The following is a 21,742-nucleotide window of genomic DNA, read 5'->3' as shown; positions in this document are numbered from 1 at the left end:
GAACATCATTGCTGCGGACAACCTTTCTGGATTCGGGATCCCAAAGTCTGTACCCCATCTCACCAGAATTACCATACCCTAGAAAGATGCACTTTCTACTCTTTGGCTCAAGTTTGTTCCTAAATTCCTTTGGAGCGTGAGTATATGCCTCACAGCCAAAGACTCTGAGATGCTTGTATGAGGAAATTTTGCCTGACCATACCATCTCTGGCACTGAATCCTTCTGCAAAACTTTGCTAGGAGATGTATTTACAAGATGAACAGCTGTTGATACAGCTTCAGCCCAAAACCCATTTGGTAGCTGTGCATTAGACAACATACTTCTGACCTTCTCTTGTATGGTCCTATTCATCCTCTCAGCAACACCATTTTGAGGAGGATTGTAAGGAGCAGGAAGTTCACGTTTTATACCTTTTGATTCACAAAAGTCTTGAAAGGCCTTTGAAACATACTCTCCACCATTGTCAGTGCGTAAGCATTTAAGCTTCTTGCCACTTTGATTCTCCACAAGTGTCACAAAAGTTTTGAAAAAACTAAACGCTTCATCCTTGTGCTTGAGAAAGTAAACCCATACTTTCCTCGAGTAATCATCTATAAATGTCATAAAGTAAGAAGCTCCCCCTAGAGATAGGTTAGGCATAGGTCCACACAAATCACTATGAACAAGTGCCAACTGTGTATCTCTTCTACTGCTTCTATGTTTATGTGGCTGCTGTGTTTGCTTACCATACAGACAATGTTCACAGAATTCAAAATCATTAAATTAAAAGCCAGGCAAATAACCAGAACGAGACAAGATTTCCATTCCCTTCTTGGACATATGTCCTAACCGGCTATGCCACAAAGAAACGTTCGGCTGCTCGGTTACGTTGATTATATTTTTAGAGACATTTGATACATAAATCATGTAAAGTACTCCAGACTTTACTCCATGTGCTACTATCATAGAACCCTTGGATATCTTCCACATGTTCTGTCCAAAAGTGGTGACGTAGCCAGCATCATCAAGTAAACCTGTGCTGATCAAGCTCTTGGTAATTGCGGGAACATGTCTCACATTCTTCAGCGTGAAAGAAGAGCCATTCTGAAGCTTCAATTGAACATCTCCAACACCTAAGATCTCACATGTCTGCCCATTGCCTAGCCGAACATGATCTTTAGTGGTCACATAAGAGGTAAACCACTCCTTGTTTGGAGACACATGAAGTGATGCCCCTGAGTCTATAATCCAGTCACTCAGTGCATTTCCATCAGATGCTGTAAGAAGAGCTGAGTCCATTGTATTCTTCAAGAAGTAGATGTCTCCTACACTAGACTGTCATCCTCTGCAACAGTGTTTGTCACATTTATTTCTTGAATCTTCACTGAGGACTTGTTCTTCTCACCATGGTCTTCAGCTTTCTCTTTGCCTTTTTCTGCTTTCCATTCTCTGCAGTCTCTTTTCATGTGACCCTTCTTGCCACAATGGTAGCATTCTATGTCACTCTTGCCTTTAGCACCGCGGGACTTGCTACGAGATTGATTCCTCTTTCCACCTTTGTACTTTTCTTTGGTCCTTCCCCTGACAACTAAGGCTGTTCCTTTGCCTTTGTCCATTGTCTTTCTATTGGTTTCTTCAGTAAGCAGACTTCCTTCTACATCTGCTATGTTCAAACTATCTGGAGGTGCAGAATTACTCAAAGCTGTGCGAAAAGTGTCCCAACTTTCCGGCAATGTGATCAACAAGAACATAGCTCTAACAGGTTCATCAAACTTGACACCTTGAGCTGACAACTGACTATAGATTGTGTTGAATTCATTCAGATGATTGGACATAGGTGTCCCTTCTTTCATCTTCAAGTCAACAAGCTTCTTAAGCCAGTATACCTGTGAAGCTGCACTCTGCTTCTCATAAAGATCACTCAGCTTTAACCATGCTTGATAAGCGGACATCTCGTCTGCTACATTGAAGTAAACGCTTTCTGCCAAAGTCAGCATAATGGTAGAAAGTGCCAATTCATCCATTTCGCTCCATTCATCTTCGTCCATATCTTCTGGTTTTATCCCCTTGAGCTTTATAGGTTTTATCTGCTTCTTTTGTACCAACACGTGCCAAATCTGCTTCTTCCACAATGGGAAATTGGTTCCATCCAGCTTCTTGATATTGTAAAGAGCAGTGTCCTGTGATCCAGCCATAGCTACGATTCACAGTAGTTTACTTTCCTGGGAAAAATTCGGAAGAGTTTTCCCTGTAAACTGACCTCTGAACCAATATCAACCTGTGAAATGAACCAAGAAAGCTTCAGATTTTGCAGAAATTTTGGCAGAGTCTTCTTTGTAAAATGGCTCTGGTGTACTAAAAACAGACCAAAAAACAGCTCCAAAAACCACTGTCTCTCTAACACTGTAAGCTGTGGGTAAACCTGTCCTGCACGTGTACTGTCTGTCACTGTCCTATAAGCATAGACTGCGACAATGCCTCAACGGCAGTAAAGCAAAGATGCAATCCCAACTGTCTAACTTCACAGTCAATACATCCTAGCTGCCTATCTAAGGGTGCTCGAGGGATCGCTCCAAGACCTGTATCACCGAAATGATCTCAACATTCGAGAATCCCCCAGCTCAATAAAACCTCACTCGACCCTCAACAAAGGCTGCAGTAAATCTGATAGTACATAGACTTCCCACAAAGTCATACATCCACAAATTTCCCACTATATGCTGTAACCGCTGCTGCGGTTGTTTGCTGCGTGACTCACAGCCAACAAACCCTCAACAGACATGCATCATCTCTGACAATACATCCCATGTGGAAGCACCTGCAATGTCAGGATGAAATTTGGAATATCAAGCAGCAAACACAAGCTACCTGATGAACTAGTGGATGTCGCCTATAGTCTGTGTGTAGATGCGCCCGTGTCGTATGTGACACGCCTCCAAGAACTGTGAGCCGTCCTTCGATGTGTAGACAGCCACCTGCAGTCGTAGGCCGAAAAACCCCAAATTTGCAGAGTCGGATCTCCACCCGTCGAGACCACGTAGTCGAAAATGGCTTGCGCAGACCTTTGTCGAAGCCGAACGGTGGCCGAGATGACCTCAGAATGAAATTCTGACAACACCAAGCCCTTTGGGCGCTCCCACGAGATTTCGGGCCGTGTCTTCGCCTGTCGAATTTCACTCCAATCTGAGTTGGTGACTCTAGCCTCCTGCAGTGCTGCCCCGAGCCTCGATCTGAGCTCTGATACCAATTGAAGGAGTACGAGCGGAAGTGCGACGCGAGAGAGAGTGCTAGAAGAAGAGCACGACGATATGGTGAACTCGCTCTACTGTAATGTGTAGAGCATAGTGAGTTCTTATTAGGTTTTTACAAAAGAATATGTTTACATACCTGGCGGCCCGCCCACTTACCTGGGCGACCACATTGGGCTTTATACCCCAACAGTCGTTACTCTCTCATGTTCCTTCTGGGCGAGCCAGTCCCATTCCTTCCGTATGTCCTGCTCGAAGTCAGGTGGAAGAAACTGTTCATAAAATTCAGATTTGAATCTCTCCCAAGTTCTGGCCTGAGAACCTTCCAAAATCTTGGCTAACCACCAATTACTTGCCGTTTCCTTGAGGTGCTTCCCCACACGGCGCAATTTGGATCTTTCTGTGAAGTGCCCATTGGTAAAGGCGACTTCAAACTGCCTGATGAAGGACAGTGCTTTGGAGATATCTCTCCATCCGTTGTCGGTTTCGAACTTGATGTCCTTGTCGCCCGATTTGAAGACTCTCATGCGATGATGAGACTTGTGACCATGCTTCTTGAATCGAGGCTTATCTTTAGATTGATGTAGGGTAGTAGTAGTAGCGGCTTCCTTCTTTTTGCGAGAAGATTGAGAAGTAGAAGTATAATCAGGAGAGTAAGATGGAGATGAGATAGAGAGGTCCTTGCTCTCGTCTAGCAAAGAGAGCGCTTTTTCCTGGCCTTTCCTTGGAGTAGGCCGTTCATTCCGATCCGAAGATCCTTTGTGCACCTCGGCACGTTCCCGATCCGAAGATCCTTTGTGCATATCGACATGTTCTTCTTCTCTTTCCTCCTGTGGTCTCACGCCAACAATGTGGTCTTGATGCCCGGCGGCATCGGTTCTATTTGTTCTCTTCATTCCGTCCAAGAGCTTTTGGACATCTGGCAACAGTAGGACTTGTTGCAAATCCGCAAGCTGAGCTCGCACTTGTTGAAGCTCCTCTTCAACGCTTCTCCCTTGGTTCAACATGCTTCTTCCCGTTCTTCCCGGAATTGTCCTTCTTTGCAGAGAAAGAGAGGAGTCCGGGCTCTGATACCACTGTCACAAAATGGGAGCGTACACGAGCACTTAGAAATCTGAAAAATAAAATACTTTGCAAATGTGAGAGAAGGGAGAAGATCGACACAGTATTGGGGACCAGAAGATGGGCTGGTCCCCCCCCGTCAAGAGTATCTTTATTCACGGAGAGTTCGTATACAAGCACAAGAACCGGAGAAAACCCCTCCGTTCTTTAGTCTTAGACCCGAAGGGTTGTTCCTTCCCGTGAGGGACTTAGGCACAAAGGCTGCACTTCCCGTGAGGGACTTAGACGCAAAGGTCGTACTTCCCGTGAGGGACTTCCCGTGAGGGAGAATTCCTGCAAAACAACCACACAAAGCAACAACTCGCAATGCGTATCGACAAATTATACCTGTCGCTCCTCGCTCGGAAAAGTGACCTCCGTACTCCGTCGTCACACGAACACTCGCAGATTCCTGTCGCCACACTTTGCTCCAAAACCTCAGCGCTGGCACTTCTGCTACTCCTTGCGATGTAGAAAACTGTAACGCTAGCTGTCTTTTTATAGGCCCTTGCACCCGGCGGAAATAAGGCACAAAATCAAAAGCTCTGGCGCTTCTAGAGAGAGGAGAGAGAGAGATCGTTGTTTCAGCCTGTCCGTACCATGCTTTTGCGTAGGATTTTAGGGCCTGCTTTATTTTATTAATAAAGGGCCGTTTAAGTGGGCGGCCAAACTTTAAAATAAAGTGTGACCCTGTTCAAACTTAAAATCCACTCAGTGAATTAAAATCGATGCTACACAAACACATTCCAGGCGTCCCTGGGTGCAATACACGGGCACAGATGCAATGCAGACACAGATTCCTCGCGGGAAAGCATCTACCCTCCCGCGAATGTCCTGCTTTTCGTAAAAAGCTTCTTTGAACCCATATTTATTCTTGTGCTTGCATTCTTACGCGTATTCTTCTTACTTAGCTCGGATTTCCTCCTTGACCTACGGAATGCCCCCTTTCTGATGCACCCGTCACCCATCATGTGACGCATTAGGGGCACCCGTAACCCGTGCGTGGTACCAATTGATGGCATCACCGGCAAGGTATATAGCTGTCGTCAAAACTTTGCTATTTCCTGTCTTGGCTAGCATGTGGGAAATAAATTCTTGAGTGTGTAGCTCCCTTTGAGCTTCACGCTCGGCGTCCCTTTCTGCTTTTCGTTCATTTCGTTCATCGCGCTCGCGGTCGAAAGCAAGGTGATTGGTTTCTTGTTGTGCAAAACAATGCGATTCGCTTCCAAAGTGACGCGAGTCGCTTCTTGTTGTGCCAGCATCATGTCCATCATTCACTTGGCCATCATCTCCATAGGAGTTAGAACAACTCGTGGTGTAGATGGCGAAGGGGGAGGGTTGGAAAAATCTCCTGGTGCGGAGAATCCTTCGTCGCCTCTCTCATGCTCATCACCTATATGCGAAGTATCCATTCCGCTTTGGGTGACGACCATGCACTATGATGTTTGGTTCTTAAGTTCACGAGGAACTTGGTTCTTGAGGGTCTTGGGTTCTTGAAGATCTTGAGGTTCTTGAGGTTTTCTTTCGCTTGCAAATCGCGTTGGAGAAGGATCTTCTCTTCACCCGAGTTCTACTCCTTTCTACGGGCGCACCCCTTGGCGGCCTTGCGCTCACACCAAGGTTGCTTTTTCCCACCTCACGTCGATTGGCCGGCCGCTAAGTGCACGGTCCGCTCTCAATGAGTGAAAAGAGACGCCAAAGGGAGAGGGATGCTTGATGGCGATGGGAGGTGGAAACGCCAGGAAGGGGAGGTTGGTCTAGTGCTTGGAAACGCTAGGGGTGCGGGGGGGGGGGGGGGGGGGGGGGTTTACTGCTGAGAAGTTGCCAGAAAGTGAGATGTATGGCGTCGAGGGAGATCGCCAACAGCATCCGGAATCCTGGAAGGGGCTCTTCGTCGGCCCACTCTGCTGTGTGGGTAGTGCGGTACTTGAACTTCATAAAGGTCTGCAACGCTTGCTTTTTTGGGCCGTGCCGAAAGCGACACAAAGTCTTCTGTGGCTCCTTCAATGCTTCAACTTCGTCTAGAGTCCTGCTTCTTCCGTCTTCAAGAATCTCCTTGGCTGAAAATTCTTGAAACCATCTCCAACACAAAACTATGAACATACCCATTCCATGTAAAGTTGAAGGAAAAAAATATTGTCTTCTCTAAAGACTGTGTATGCAATGTAGACGAAACAATAGACAGAATGCCAAACCGTTCACCACGTGCTTCAATGTCATGTGTACATTCACTTGAGCCACTTGGACAAGCTACTGCTATAGGTCAACATCAGTCTTAGTTAGCTTAGGATCTAGCCTGGCAATTTTGTGAGCCTCTAGAAGGATGTGCATGATCAAGCAGGTCATAGTTGCATACCCTCACTTGCACAGTACAATCACTTAAGCATACAGACATATGAACACTAAATAGTCAATTCATTCATTTATAAATGACTTTGACATGACATTCATAAAAAAGTAGGTAGGGAAAATGGTTAAAAGACCTATAAAAGAGTCACTTGGTCTTCAGTTTTTAGGATATCAGAACCTAGTACCGGCAGGGACATCCGGCGCCCATAGCATCTCAATACTTAGCGTTTCCATCGCTAGGACCCCAACATCATCGGCATTTTGCATAAGTTTAGCTCAACGTTTTTGCATCAGTTCAGCCAAGCATTTTGCATCAGATTAGCCAACGTTTTTGCATCATTTCAGCCCTAGCATTTTGCATCAGATCAGCCCTAGCATTTTGCAGTTCATCCGCATAAAGCATCATCGGCCCTTGAGAGTGGTTGGGACCCGACATGCAGTGTTGTCTCTCTCCCCCTCAGTTGAAACCTGCATTCCCTGTTATCGCGCCTACAGAGAGCATGGCTTAATGCTTCCACTCCAAAAATTTAAATCAAAATAAGCCCTTGATCTCACGCACCACTGTGTGTTTCAACAGACATTCCCTTTCGTAGCTTAATGTCGTCTTTTGGTACCCCTATTGCACGCAAGAGCTTTCTTGCGGTGGCAGCGGCACCAAGGAAGGACCCCGCCGCTCGCCAAGAAGCACGAATCACAGTCCTTGAGGCTCATATTCAAGAACTCATCAGGGAGAATGAGATCTTAAAGAACGTTTACGCAAGCTTGAAGATGCGAAGAACATGAAGCAACACATAAGAAGATTGACACCAAGATATAGGCGGCCCTACAAGAATGCCGGCTACAAGAATCTCTAGGCCTCAAGGTCAGGATTGGGGGGCTACACTCACCGTGGTGTACCACGGAGGATACCCTTGAGGAAGCAATCACCGAGCTCAATGACATTCTTCAACCTGTTTACATCAAGCCCGAAACTGTTGCTTGGATCAACGATACACATGGGGACATGTGCCACACGAACATTGCATAGTCACTTTCAAGGACAAAGATGAGCGTATGAAGTTGCTATGTCAATCTCTACTTCTAAAGGGAAAAATGCTTTGGATTGCTGAAGTATTGACCATGAATCAACTCAAGAGTAAAGCGAGCGAGCTCAAGAAGATGCATGAAGCACGTAAGCAAGGCAAATGGGCAGTCTACGGAGGTGGCAAAGCGATCATCCAGGAGTTTCGAAATCCCAAACCGGCTCTCCCCTTAGCCGACCCTTCTTAGGTTTTTATTCTCTCTTTTTCTCTACTCTACCCTCTTGATGGACCCTCAGTCCTTAATTGATATGTATCAGCTTGCACTGAGAAGGAATTGTTGTAATGTTGTGTTTTTGGTCCCATGGGTCATATATGATCTCCGTGGACGATAATTCTCTCTCTCTCTCTCTCTCTCTCTCTCTCTCTCTCTCTCTCTCATTGTGTTCACCTCTCTCAAGTGAAGTTGTGTTTGTGCGAAGTACTACATTTGAGCTAAAATCTTGAACCCTTCCCTTGCACCTGGCATTGGTATCAGAGCTCTGGATGTGCTTCTGCTTCACGAACTCAAGGAAAGAATCAAGAACCCAAGAAGAACCAAGAACCCAATGAACCTCTCTCAGATTGTTTGCTTTTCTCAAAAATGTTTTGTGGCCCTACCCTCGATTTATTAGCCACTCCCACCCTTAGTCTATTGTGCATTAGGCGCGCTCCCGTCTTCATCGCTATGTCTTGGATATCATTAAGGCGTAACCACTTCATCATGAACGAAGACCGGCATCGGATACACGAAGATTGAGATCTTGAGTACAAAGATTTTCTTGCCTTGTCTGCGGATATGGAAGGATTTGGAGATAGGATCCCTAACCCTCTTCTGCATTTGTCCACGACCAAGGAGGAGGAGAAGCGGCTTCAGCGGGGCATTGCTTTCTTGCAGAGGATACAGGAGCGTCACCCAAGGAGCCCTTGGATGGAGGAGCAGATGTAGCAGGCTGGGTGAGAGCTGATTATCGTAGAGGAGCGGGGCCATGAGTTCGCCTTCCATCGTTAGGCATCTTAGTGAACTCAGGTAGGTGATAGAGTTACTGGTGAGTTCGTTGAGACCGTGGGTCCTCGCCATGCACAGACCACTGTTTGCCAACTGAGGAGACCCAATGGGTCTGTTGCTACTGGATTTTACCATGAGTTGCTTTTAGCCGAGCCGCAATCAGAGGGTCGAGATGCATGGAGAGAGCAGGTGTGGGCCCAATTGCCTTGTTTAGTCACTGAGGAGATGCGCCAGAGGCTTGAGAGTCCTCTCCAACCAGAGGAGTTTCAAGAGGCCCTCAAGGCACTTCTGAGGGGTAGCTGCCCAGGGGAGGATGGTCTGACTCCCAGTTTCTTCTTGAAGTACTGGGAGTTGCTTAGTGGAGACCTTTGTAGTGCTTACCAACACATTCTGCATATTGCATGAGTGAGGGTTTGGTCTATCTTATCCCCAAGGAGAGAGGCTCCTTGGATGAGATTCGGGAGTGGCGACCCATCACTATTCTCAACTCAGCCTACAAAATTTAGCAAAGGCTATGAGGTTGAGAATTTAGCCACTACTTGAGAGCGTTATACATGAGACACAGATGGGCTTTGTCAAGGAGCGCAACATCCTTGGACCTTGACAGCATTTTCACCTTTTGGGAGGGGACTGCCCTCGCACGCCTCCGAGGAGAGGATCTTGTGATATTTCTTCTCGATTTTGAGAAGGCGTATGACAGAGTTGACTGGGTTTCCTTGAGGGCACTATACACCGGATGTGGTTTTTAGATACATGGATTAGGGGAGTTTCAACTCTCTACAGATGTGCACATAGTAGGGTGTTGTTGGCAGGGGGAAGAGGAGAACGGTTGATGCTCACACGCTCAGTTCGACAGGGCTGTCCTCTTGTCCCCTTCCTATTTCTCTTCTATGTTGAGGCGATAAGCAGGTTTTTGACCTCACAGGAGGTTGGTCTGCTTAGACTACAACCGCCTATTCAGCCTGGGGAGCTTTTGAACTCTGCGTTTGCTGATGACCCAAGACACGTTTTTGGAGGGTCAGGTTGCCAACTTGCACATGTGTGAGCAGTCTCTTGAAGTGTTCTATTGTGCGTCGGGAGCATTGATCAACTGGCAAAAGACCGTGGCTTTTTAGGCTGGTAGTGCTTCCATGCCTGATTGGTCGCCTAAAGAGGGCTTTAGGTGGATTCTTCCAAGGACACCAATACGCTACTTGGGCTATCAGGTTGGTTTGGATCCGTCTCCTGAGCAGCAAATTGCTCCCCTCCTCTCCATTAGGAGGAAACTACTCCATTGGAGTTCGACACGGCTTTCTCTGGCTGGTAGGGTTGTAGTGGCCAAGCAGGTGCTGTCGGCTACTATGTGGTAGATCATGTCTTGCTGGATTTTCTCCAGCAGCTGGAGAGACTGATCAAGAACTGTTTGTGGTAAGCCAAGATACACAGTCTGCTTGAGCCAAAATTTCCCGGGATGTCATTACTTTACCTTGTTGTTAGGGAGGGTTGGGATCATAGACCCAACATGACAGAGTAGAGCCCTCCTTGATAAACTTCTGGTCAGAGGACTTCTTCTAGGGGAGGAGCCTTGGAAGGAGCTATTGTGACACTGGATTTGGGCGAGGGTCCCACAGACGGGAGGCACATGGAGCCCTTTCACCCGTTGGATCTTCACAGAGATGCACAGAGTAGGCTTGAGCAGGAGATGGGAGGATCGCTTTACCGCGAACCTGCTTCGGTCTTGAGAGCAGCTGCATGAGGGCCTTGAGCAGCACCAACCCACATGTATTGAGGAGCGTTTGAGGTAGCCACGTGTCTGGAACCCTATGGTGAGCACGTAACGAGGCCACATGGTTGGTTGTCTCTTGGGGTCCCATGGCAGAGGGTCTAACCCGCACTTTTTGGAACTACTCAGCTGAGACACGAGGGGGGTGCAGAGCATGTGTTAAGATATTGTAGAGGCTTTACCTGCAGAGTGACACACCACTATGGAGCCAGCAGTTCCCTGCTCAAAGGGGGCTTTCACACGAGTGGAAGTCCTCATCTCAGCTAGGGCCTGCTTAGGCACTGGGTCTTGTATGTTCTTAGAGGTTTATAGGGAGGGCCGCCTCCACAGAGTCACTGTAGAGTCACGAGAGGTGGCCGAGTGTAGGTGTGAATGGATCGGAGTTGTGGGCATTAAAGGGAGGTCTTGTGTCATTGACCCGGACTCGGCAGACCTTGAGTCAAGACATTGGTGGCTTTAGGCTTGGGAAAGCTGTCCTTTGATGCGAGTACAATGGGACCTGGGGGAGTGGTTTTGGCGGGATCTCTTTACTCCAACTGATCACCCAGGGACCCCTTTTTCCGAGTATACAACTCGGCTTGGTCGCTGTCGCCTATTGCCTTCTTTAGATATTTGTTATATATTTTTATTTGTTTTATTTTTGCTTGTTTTCCCCCGGAACCCTTGAAAAGGTGCAAGTGACTATGTAGTGTCTTGTGGGTTTTATGCGCGTTTGCCAAGGCAAGAGCCTTCTAAACATAAACCGGATTGAATAATTGCTTATCCCCCACAGGTACGCACAGTTCCATCGTGAAAGATTGTGAAACACGAGAGTTTTCTCTTGTGAAAACTCGTGCAAATAAAAGGGGAAGTGTCCCATTGCATGTTGGAGCTCCTGAGACATGCATAGACGTGTTTAGAGGGGCAGTGCGAGGGCAGGGGGAGGCATTGCGGGAGGGGATGAGGCGAGCAGTGACCTGTGCTCTTCCCCTATTTTACAGATTTGTACTGTATGTTTCTCAATAGCTTCACACATTGCTTTTATTCACATAAAGCATCATACAACCTTTATCACATGTATTTGGAAGCACTTGCTGAATGGAATATGTCCAGCAAAAATGTCTATTGATGATTGAAGGTTCCTAGTTGTGTTGACATGCGTAAACACTTGTGTTGTTTTATCTACAGGGAACTGGCCTGTCTGATAAGGAGATGGCAATTTGTGACTATTTTATTTACATTGCACAGTATGGAGGTGGAACTGCATCTCTAAATGTCGCTGTTGCAGCTTCTATAGTTCTGCACCATTTTGCAGGTAAGCTCTTTTGGTTTGTTCATTGCGAATTGCTTATTTTTGTGCCCATCTCCAGCTTCCTCTCACATGCCTAGCAGATCCAGTCCTCCGTCTCTATACTCTCCCATCTGCCTGTCCCCATCTTAACTAATTTAATGACGTAGAAAAGCTGTGCGTAATCTGTGTGATAGCTTGGTCATATAATTCAGCCGGATGATGAGGCTATCTGTGAAGAGCAACAGAAAAAGGAAGAAAGATTATGTAAATGTCATCCAAAGGTCAAAATGACCCTCGTGTTATGTGACAAATCTCAATAGACATCAAATGAGCACGACAAATGGTCATTAAAAAATCTTGATAGATATTATAATGTCTCTGTGGACATCAAATGGACAAATCAAGTTGGCACAAGCAATCTTAAAATAATATCATAGTGCCTCTCTGGACATCAAAAGGGCAGATCAGAAGTATGATTATCCCAGCTAGGCTCGTCCCTGAGCCGGCCATTGTGTCTTTATAATATGAGACCTCCTTAATGTGTCTAAAATGCGAACTCTTCACTACATTGAAAAGACCTCTTGGAGCACGTACTCTTCCTGTCTCACTAGCTTACAGAATGTGTCTATTCCCAATTACATCTCTGGAGGTACGCCAATATCCTACAGCCTCTCATATGTCTTATAGTGGCACAATGTCAATTCTTTGCGAAAACCCACAGAACAGCAATATATTCTCCTTGTGCATGGCCCTCCTCAATAAGGGTTCTTAGAGTGATTATATGATCCAAGGTGGTGTAGCCCTGCTTGAACCAGGTTTTGTCCCATTGTCTATGTCCACACCTCTCAGTCCCAGCCGACCAACTCAGCTCATGCCTCATTTTAGACCCATAAAATTTGGCCAAGTAAATGATTCTGTGATGTGCAGCAGTCGCTGCCTCCCCCCCAATGGTCTAAGCCTGTAAGGAAACCTCTTTGTCTCTAGTATAAACCTGACTCAAGTAGCTGTCGTAGACATTGTGGCTCTTGAAATAAGATATGATTTTTTAAATGATGTCATGCGATGCGCTCTACATGTGCATGCAGATTGCTCCTCACACTCCACCTCCTCCCAAGAGTCTGCATGGCCTCTTTGTCTTGAGGATCCCAACTACTTTATCCATCTTTACCTCAAGGTGGTGTGAGGATACTTTGAGCTGACCAATCACTACTTTAGCACCATGTGGAAGGAATCCCTCCCTGGGTCTCTGTATGAATCCATCCTTTGAGATGCTCATAAAGTAATCTCGGTAATATATCATCTTCAACGCTAGAGGCCGACCATGTGATATCCATGTCTCATGGGTAGAGCGACCAAAGATCGTGCCTCAATACTCTGCTCGTCTCACTAGATGAGAGGTTTATGTGCGGGGCATCCCGATCATGTTGGAAGAGTGGTTGCTAATCGGCTACTTTTAGGGTAAATTTCTTAAAATTAAGGTTGTTCCTTTCTATGTGCACATTAGAACTGTTTAGTTAGAGTTGTAGATATGAGCAGAGAATTTTTTGGATGAGTCATCAGAAGGATGACAAAGAGCATCACGGACAGAATCTCTCTTGAGAGATCCGAGTATAGATATTTCTAGTGCGTCACTCTAGGGGAATGATTAGAGCACTCTGAAGGAAATATCTGCTAGGCCACCAGGAAAGAATACTTGTGATGTGTCGCACCAGCAGATGAGTGACTAGAGCCTTGAGGAGTATTTAACCATTCGGAGCGGACATTCTTATGCATCATAGGATGGATAACATATGGCATCACTTATATTTGTTCCATAAGTTTGGTGAGAAAGAAAGAAAGATTTTTAACGTCTATGTCAGGCCGAAATCGGCCTATGAGACAAATCAAATGTACATGGTGTGTATGTCATCCGTCTATCGGAAAGACAAATGAAACAAAACTGATACAAAACTGAACTGAATGTAGGTAGTGGAGTATCTGAGGAGGGATGGAGCTCTATCTCTAGGGGTATATGCATGTCTATATGCTCAAGGTAGTACAATCGTGAGAATGCATCAAGCTATCTAGCTCCATCCTGTACTAATGGGGGGATGTAATATGTGGTACATGGGCGGGTCTGGTGCCAAGGCTACCCGGATGAAAGCTGTCGGGTCGGCCCTCATCTGAGCCACTCGCTCCTCAGTGGCACGGCGCTCCCGGGCTCGGATCTCCTCGATCTGTCGGTGGTGGGAGCTCGCGCCCCTGTAGCCTGTGACTCATGGTCGTCGTCTAGCTCGGTTCACCTCCGCCTGTGGGAGTGTCACTCCTCTCTGAGTGTCTGGTGAGGGAGGGGCGGAAATCCTCTGAAAGAAGTCTGTGAGCTGCGATTGTCTCCCCTCTGTCTGTGTGGCTGTGTGTGGCTGTAGTAGTGTGTCCCGATGGCTCTGTATCTCTAGTAAGAAACGTCCGAGCTGTCTCTGATCTCGAGATTCCATGATCTTTCGAAGAGTGGGCTGTCCTCTGAATAAGGCCTCATACCTGCCTCTGATCTCAGTGTATGCTCTGCATCTACATACAAAGTGCTCCTCACTCTCCACCTCCTCTGTGCAGGCTCTGCAGATTCGCTCCTCCCTGGGAACACCAGTATGTCTCCCGATCTCAATCTCTAACCTGTGTGAAGCCACTCTCAGCTGACCAATCGCCACCCGTGAGCTATGTGGCATATATGTGTCCATGTAGCGTGGTCTCTGTAGGAACCCCCCAGACAATATGGTGAGAAACTGGTCTCTGTAATCTGACATCCTCGTCCCCAAGCTAGGTGCCTCCCAGACTCTCCTAGTGTATAGCTGCCACAGATCCTGTCTCAATACCAAGTTCCTCTCACTGCGAGAGAGGTGAACATATGGTGAGTGGGGGTCGTACTGGAATGGTGGTAGGCTCTCCATGTCAAGACCGTGTCCCTCAAACCATGCTCTGACCTGTGAGTACCATGCTCTCTCATGTCCATTCTCTGATAGCTGTATAGCTGCCTCAAATGCTCTATGGGTAAGTCTGTCAGGAGGTAGCTCTCTCATCCTCTGGATGAAGCAAACTGTCTGGAATAGTGCCTCTACAACCATAGGTGGTGTGGCGAGCTCGGCTCTAATAATGTCATGTGGCACTGTCTTCTTGCTGCGGAGCAAGCGTGAGATCATACATACCTGTGGTCTCTCAAGGTGTGTCCACTGGTCAGCTGTCAATCCTGGTGCCCATACTGCCGCTGAGTACATCAAGGCCGGGGTGACTAAGGTGTCGAAAAGCCACCCCTTCGTGCGGGGCTCCTGAAAGTGTGCCTGGTGGCATCTCCGCTCTAGCATGGCCAGAGCTGCATATCCTCGGGTGAGCCTGTCAACAGCAGCCTGCCTCATAGTGAAGGGTCCTGGTAGGCTGGTGAATGTGATGCCAAGGTAGACATAGGAGGTGACTACATCAACCTGTCCTCCTGCTGCTGTGAAGGTGGCGGCGCTCCTCACTGCACTGGATGTGTGAAAGATCATAACCTTGGTTTTGCCAAGGTTCACAGTCAACCCCCTGTGTGTGCTGAATTCGTCCAAGGCCTCAAGATGGCGTTGCAAGCCCTCGGGTGACTCTGAAATCAACACAATATCATCAGCATATAACATGATGTGGACCGGAGTACCTGCCAAGTCGCTCCCCTCTCCCCCTGCTCGCAGTATGTAGTCGGAGATCTCGTCGATGTAGAGCCCAAAGAGTGTCGGGGAGAGTGGGCATCCTTGCTTAACACCAATGGTGCTAGCAATGGTCTTTGAAAAACCGCCTGGGCAACGAACCCGACCCGTCACCCTCTCATAGAGAGCATATATGGCCCAAATCATCTCTGTTGGTACCCCAATGCTGTGAAGGTGCTGGAAGAGTCTCTCGCGTGGGACTGTGTCAAAGGCCTTGCGGAAGTCCACAAAGCAGCAGTAAAGCCTCTTCTTCCGCGCCTTTGCCCCATCAATGAGGCAGCGCAGAACGAAGATGTGGTCAGTGGTGGAGAAAGCTCGTCTGAAACCTGCCTGGCCTGGAGCTCGTAAACCCTCGATCTCTGCGTAGCAGCTGAGCTGTGCCTCAAGTACTGCTCCATATAGCTTGGCCATCGTGTGGCCAATCATGATAGTCCTGTAGTTACCTGGGTCCAGGGTGTCGCTAGATTTGTGGATAGGCACTATGGTGTGCTGTGTCCACTCCTCTGGGAAGCCCTCCCCTATAGCCCGGTTGAAGACATGTGCAATCAACGGGGCTATAGTGGAGGCCGCATAAATGATGTGCTCACTCTGTAATCCAGTATGGTCAGCTGATCGTCTGTGCTGCATGCGGCGTATGGCCCTCTCTACCATCGCTGCTGTAAAGAAGGAGGAGCACGTGGGGCGTGGCTCGTGTGGCTGTGGGATAGGAGGCTGCCCTGGCACCTCATAAAGTCGCTCTGCATAATCATGCCATATCTGTGGATCCTCAATAGCTGTAGTCGGACGTGGCTCGCGCAGGGTGCGCCATGCCCTCGCGCTATCCATGCTCATGAATAGGCGGTATAGCTCAAGCTCCTGTGCCTCTTCGAATGCTCGCCGCTTTTGGCGTGTCAGCGTCTTCATATGCCGTCTGGCCTCTCTCTCTGTGATCTCTCCTAAGGCTCGCCGTGCACGGAGGCGTCGGTATAGCTCTCTGCACTCATCATCATACCAGCGGTTCTGAGGCATAGTCCCGGGGGGGGGAGTGCGTCCTGTGTGAGTGGTGTGTGGAAAAGAGCTAATAGCTGAAGTGTGGAGAACGGAAGAGATATGTGATGTGAGAACTGAGAGTGGTGTGGATGGGCGGAGGAGGCATAGGCCATGTTCGACCTTGGCCGAGTAAAGAGAGGCTAGCTCATGTGTGAAATGGATGGTGGTGTGTGGAGTGTGTGCTGTGGAGCTTTGTGGGATGGTATCTCCGGTGATGGAGAAAGAGAGGTATGTGTGGTCGGCTCCGATGGGTATGGGTGGAATGGTGAAGGATGTGATAAGGTGTGTAGCCTCCCTGGGTCCCAGAATATAGTCGACTGTACTCCCCCCTCCTTCTGCAACTCCATGTGGCATACAAGTCAGGCCCCCTGAGGTGGGCCACTGGACCATCCCGTTATAAATAACGAGACGGTGCTGGGAGCCAAGTCGAAGTAGATGTCGTCCGTAGGCTGTGACTGGAGCTCTGTCTGCTGTATCTCTCATAGTAGCCTCCTCATCTAGAGTGTGTAGTGCCTCTGGGTCCTCATGGTCATATGCCTCACATTGCTCACTGCGCGTACGAGCATTGAAGTCTCCCATAAGGAAGACTTCACCCAGTGTGGAGTACTCCATAATCTCCTCCGTGAGGCATGCGTACGGTGACTCCTGCTCAATAGGGGCGAATCTGGAGCCTGTGGGAGCAAAGTAGCAAAGGGCAATGTAGACGATCCTGTCTCGTGAGAGCTCGAGGCGAATCCACATGTAGCGGGCCTGTGGGTCCCGGGCAACAATCTGTAGTCTGCTGTGAAGCCCCTGTCTAAAGAGTATGGCCACTCCTCCTGAGCCGCGAGTGGTGTGCTGGTGCATACATCCTCGATGTAGAGACTCCCACTGGAATCCATGTATCCGTGGTAACCCTCTCTCCGGGCTCTCGTGTGTCTCTGTAAGTAGAATGATGTCTCGACCTCTCATCACCTCCTCAAGTCTCTCTGGGTGTGTCCATAGGTCTCCATTGCAATTCCAAACCGTGACATGAATCTCCTCGTGTGTCCCACAGGCCGCGAGTCCCTATGCGATGGTCTTGCCATCAATGATAACCCTACCATCTCGATATACTGCCTTCTTCCCTTCTTTGCGGGCTTGGTGGACTCGAGGCATGCACGCGCGACGGTGATCTTGTTGCATCTTTGTGAGGTCATCATCAAGTTAAATCGGGGGGCCTTCTATCCCTCTCAAGATGACCCTCTTTCGGAGGAAGGAAGTTCGAGACTCCTCGGAGGCGAATTGGAGGATGAGAGCTCTCTTCTTTGGATCTTTGCCGGCTCTCCAAACTTTGGAGAAAGGGATCTCTTCTTCCTTGTATCCCACTTTCTTGCATAAAGCTTTCCCATCGCTCTCGGGTGTAGACCCTTCTTCTTTGATGCCGGTCACTCGCACATTGAGACGGCGAGCTTGTCGCATCTTCTCCTCTTCGATGGTTGTGTGTACGATGAGTACCTCATCTTTTTGGGCTTCCTCTCTTGCTACCTTCTTGATGTTCTTTTTGACCACTTCGACCCATCCTTCTTTGGTGGCCTCTAATTTGTCCTCAATGCTTGCGCTGAGATTTTGGTGATCTCCTCCTTGAGGGCTTCCTTAGCCTCCTCTTTAATCTCTCCTTCCTCGGGGGTGAGGGATGTGATGGAAGCATGAAGGAGATCGATTTGTGCCTTCATCTCTTCTTGCTCTTTCCTCCATCTCTCCCTCTCCTTCTCGTTCTCCCGTTCCCTTCTCTCCTTCTCCTCTTTGAGATTTTGGATTTCCGCTCTCATGTCCTCCTTCTCTTCGTTCCATAGCTTGATGAAGGTGGCTTTCTCCTCCTTCCATATCTCTCTCCCCATCCGCCATTCTTTCATGTCCTTCTCCAGTTGTGCAAGCCTCTTGTTCGTGAGCATGAAGGACGTTGTCTTCGTTGTCGGTGTCGGCGTCTTGATGATGGGGGAAGACATGGTTGTCTTCGTAGCTACCCTCTCTTCATATTGTGAAGAAGAGGGGAGAAGGGGAAGAGAGCACTCAACGTGTGTGTATGTGTGTATGTGTGTAGTGTGTGTGTGGGTATGTATCCGTGTGTGTGTGTGTGTGTGAGAGAGAGAGAGAGATGGCTACGGGTACGGCAGTAAGCAAAGGCGGTCAGAGAGCAGGGGGCAGCGGGCAGGGGATGGGGATGGGGTGTGTGTGTTCAGTGGATGGGCTGGAGGTAGCGCGCTGGCCGTCTTGGCGTGCAGGGAGCGGCGCAGAGGGGAGGGGCAGCGCGCAGGAGGGAGCAGCGCACAGGGGTGGGCAGCGCGCAGGAGGGAGCAGCGCGCAGGGGAGGCAGCGCGCAGGAGAGAGAGAGAAACTAAGTGATGGGCATTCCTAGTGCGTCACCGAGTGGGTACTCCAAGTGGGGAATATTTTATAGTCAGAGTAGATTTCAAATTGAGGTAAGAGTTTTGTGCGCTAGGGCCAGCATATGGGTGAAGTTGGGTTCTACCAGCTTTAAGGAATTTTGTGGTTGCTTTCCGACAAACAAGTTGCTCATCCACATTAAGCGGGCATCTTGATCCTGTGGTACGATCTGTATTCTCCCTTGTAGCTCTCGTTTGTAAAGGATCCTGAGGCTCAGGAAATATTGTGACGCATACACTTCCTCTGGAGGAAACTCAGTATGCAAATCTTTGTATTGATGTATGTGCGCGCGCGCGTGTGTGTGTTGAAAGGATTTTGAATGTCGGAGCTACTCGTTATGTGAATTGACATAACGTAGTCGAAACTTGAACGATTGGTCTCAAAGAAGTTCAGTAAAGATGTGTATGCAATCCTATTTGAATGCCTGCGTCTGAGATAAGGTGAATGCTAAATTGTGCTTGTATGCTGTGGTGAATTCAAATTAAGTGTTTTTTTTTTTTCCGAGAAAAAGATCCTTCTATTAGTTAATGAAAGCTGCCCATAGGGCTACATCCACCTCTGCAAGAGAGGGCTACAACAAAATGATGGGGAGACTCTCCCAATGAAAAAACAGCATATATACAATGGGGCTAAATCAAGAGATGGGAGGAGGGAAAAGCCACACAGGTGGACAGTAGTGCCATCTGAGCACCCCCTAGACCATGGAGTAAAACGGCCCAGGGCGCCAGAGACGAAGGAAAGCCTCGGGGCGCTCCCGCATGCGGTCGGAGCTGCCCTGTAGTCCCTCAAGCTGTCCTCTGAGAGTATGGATCAGCTCTAGCCAAAAGTCACGAACAGTCTCTGCTGGTGGTACAAGGCGAGCCTCAAAGATGCGGAAACAACGGGCCCGCCAGATGAACCAGAGAGCTAGGCCGCTGATGAGCTCCCAACACTCCGCTCTCACTGCTCCTGTGGGGGAGCAGGAGAGAGAGCCCACTTGCTGTCCTATGCAATGAGAGTGAAGGAGAAGAGGAGAGAGGCGTTGTAGAAGCACACGCAGAGAAGGACGTGAGAGAGAGAGAGAGAGCTCGTCAAAAAATTGGGAGAAGTCACGCTAGTCTTTTTGGGCTTCACATTTGAGTATATGAGTAAGTGACTAGGGGGCCATTCACACTTGGGCCCCCTCACTTATAAGTCCTTTTAACTTATAAGTTATAAGTACAAGGCACTTAGGCCTTTATTCCCTAACAACCTCCCACCTAAAGGCAATGTACCTTGGGAGATCAAAGAATCAACTAACTATAATACATCAGCTGATCATGCACTTACTCATCCAACACCCATCATCTGTCGGCAATATGCAAACCGCTCTGCTGGAAGACTCTTGGTCAAAAGATCTGCAGGATTGTCATCTGTGTGCACCTTGACAAGTGTAATGCTCTTGTCATCAAGCACACTCCTGATAAAATGATACTTCACCTCTATGTGCTTTGTCTTGGCATGAAAGACAGGATTCCTTGCAAGCATAATAGCACTCTGACTATCACAGTGTAGCACAGGAACCGGTGACTTAATGCCAAGCTCTTCTACCAAACGCATGAGCCACAAAGCTTCTTTGCATGCCTCAGTGGCAGCCACATACTCAGCCTCAGTGGTAGACAAAGCAACACATTTTTGCAGTCTAGAAATCCAAGAAACTGCACCTCCTGTGAATGTAAACACATATCCAGAGGTAGACTTCCTGCAATCTGGATGTCCAGCAAAATCTGCATGTGTAAAGCCATGCACAGATGTCTCACTCTTCCCAAAACAAATGCACAAGTCTTTAGTGCCTTTCAAGTATCTCAAGATACACTTCATTGCTTCCCAATGCTTTTTGCCAGGATTGCTCATGTACCTGCTTACCACTCCCACCGCAAATGCAATGTCCGGACGTGTAGCAACCATAGCATACATCAAACTGCCAACGGTTGATGCATAAGGAATCTTGGCCATTTCAGCCCGCATATCATCTGTGTTTGGGCAGTCATGTGCAGTCAGTTGTACATATGGAGGCAGCGGAGTACCAAGTGCCTTTCCCCCATCCATATGAAAACGATGTAGCACCTTATTAACATAATCTCGTTGAGATAGATACAGACGCCTGTTGGTTCTATCTCGAGAGATACGCATGCCCAAAATATGATTAGCATCACCAAGATCCTTCATGTCAAAGCGATTCTTTAAGCTTTGCTGTAATGCATCCAACTCCGTGACATTGTTACCCGCAATAAGCATGTCATCAACATACAAAATCAGCAATAGAAGAGATCCATCACTTGCCGTTTTGATATACAAACAGTGATCAGAATTACTTCTTTTGTATCCTTGAGACCTCATGAATGTATCAAACTTGTGATACCATGCACGGGGAGACTGTTTCAAACCATACAAGCTCTTCAAGAGTCTACATACTTTCTTCTCTTGCCCCTTTGACACAAAACCTTCTGGCTGCATCATATAGATCATCTCAAGCAAATCGCCATGCAAAAACGCTGTTTTGACATCCATTTGCTTTAACTCCATATCTTCAGAAGCAACCAGGCCTAAAACAAGACGTAATGTGGCAAGCTTTACAACAGGAGAAAAAATCTCATCAAAATCCACACCATGCTTTTGCTTGTATCCTTCAGCAACCAAACGTGCCTTGTACTTAGAAGAAGCATCAGATGTGACCTTGGTCTTGTAAACCCATTTACATGGCAGAGCCTTATGCCCTTTAGGCAAATCAACCAAGTCCCATGTATGGTTTTTCTCCAAAGACTGCATTTCCGAGACCATTGCTTTGAACCATTTCTTACTGTC

The 21,742-nt window shown here is 47.9% G+C and overlaps 1 protein-coding gene across 2 annotated transcripts in view; it reads left to right on the top strand.

The window, feature by feature from the left end:
- Positions 1 to 21,742, top strand: part of LOC147422599 (tRNA/rRNA methyltransferase (SpoU) family protein) — a 119,000-nt gene that overhangs the window by 85,766 nt on the left and 11,492 nt on the right. For both annotated transcript variants that reach the window (XM_086503518.1, XM_086503519.1), the window contains exon 3: positions 11,675 to 11,801. In XM_086503518.1, coding sequence (XP_086359644.1) covers positions 11,675 to 11,801 — 127 coding nt within the window. The remainder of the gene's footprint in view (positions 1 to 11,674; positions 11,802 to 21,742) is intronic.

Source organism: Adiantum capillus-veneris, chromosome 27 (assembly GCF_014529385.1).
Source record: "Adiantum capillus-veneris isolate H3 chromosome 27, ASM1452938v2, whole genome shotgun sequence".
NCBI lineage: Eukaryota > Viridiplantae > Streptophyta > Polypodiopsida > Polypodiales > Pteridaceae > Adiantum > Adiantum capillus-veneris.
Note: the sequence above shows the minus strand (reverse complement) of the source record. Positions and strands in the feature narration are given on the sequence as shown.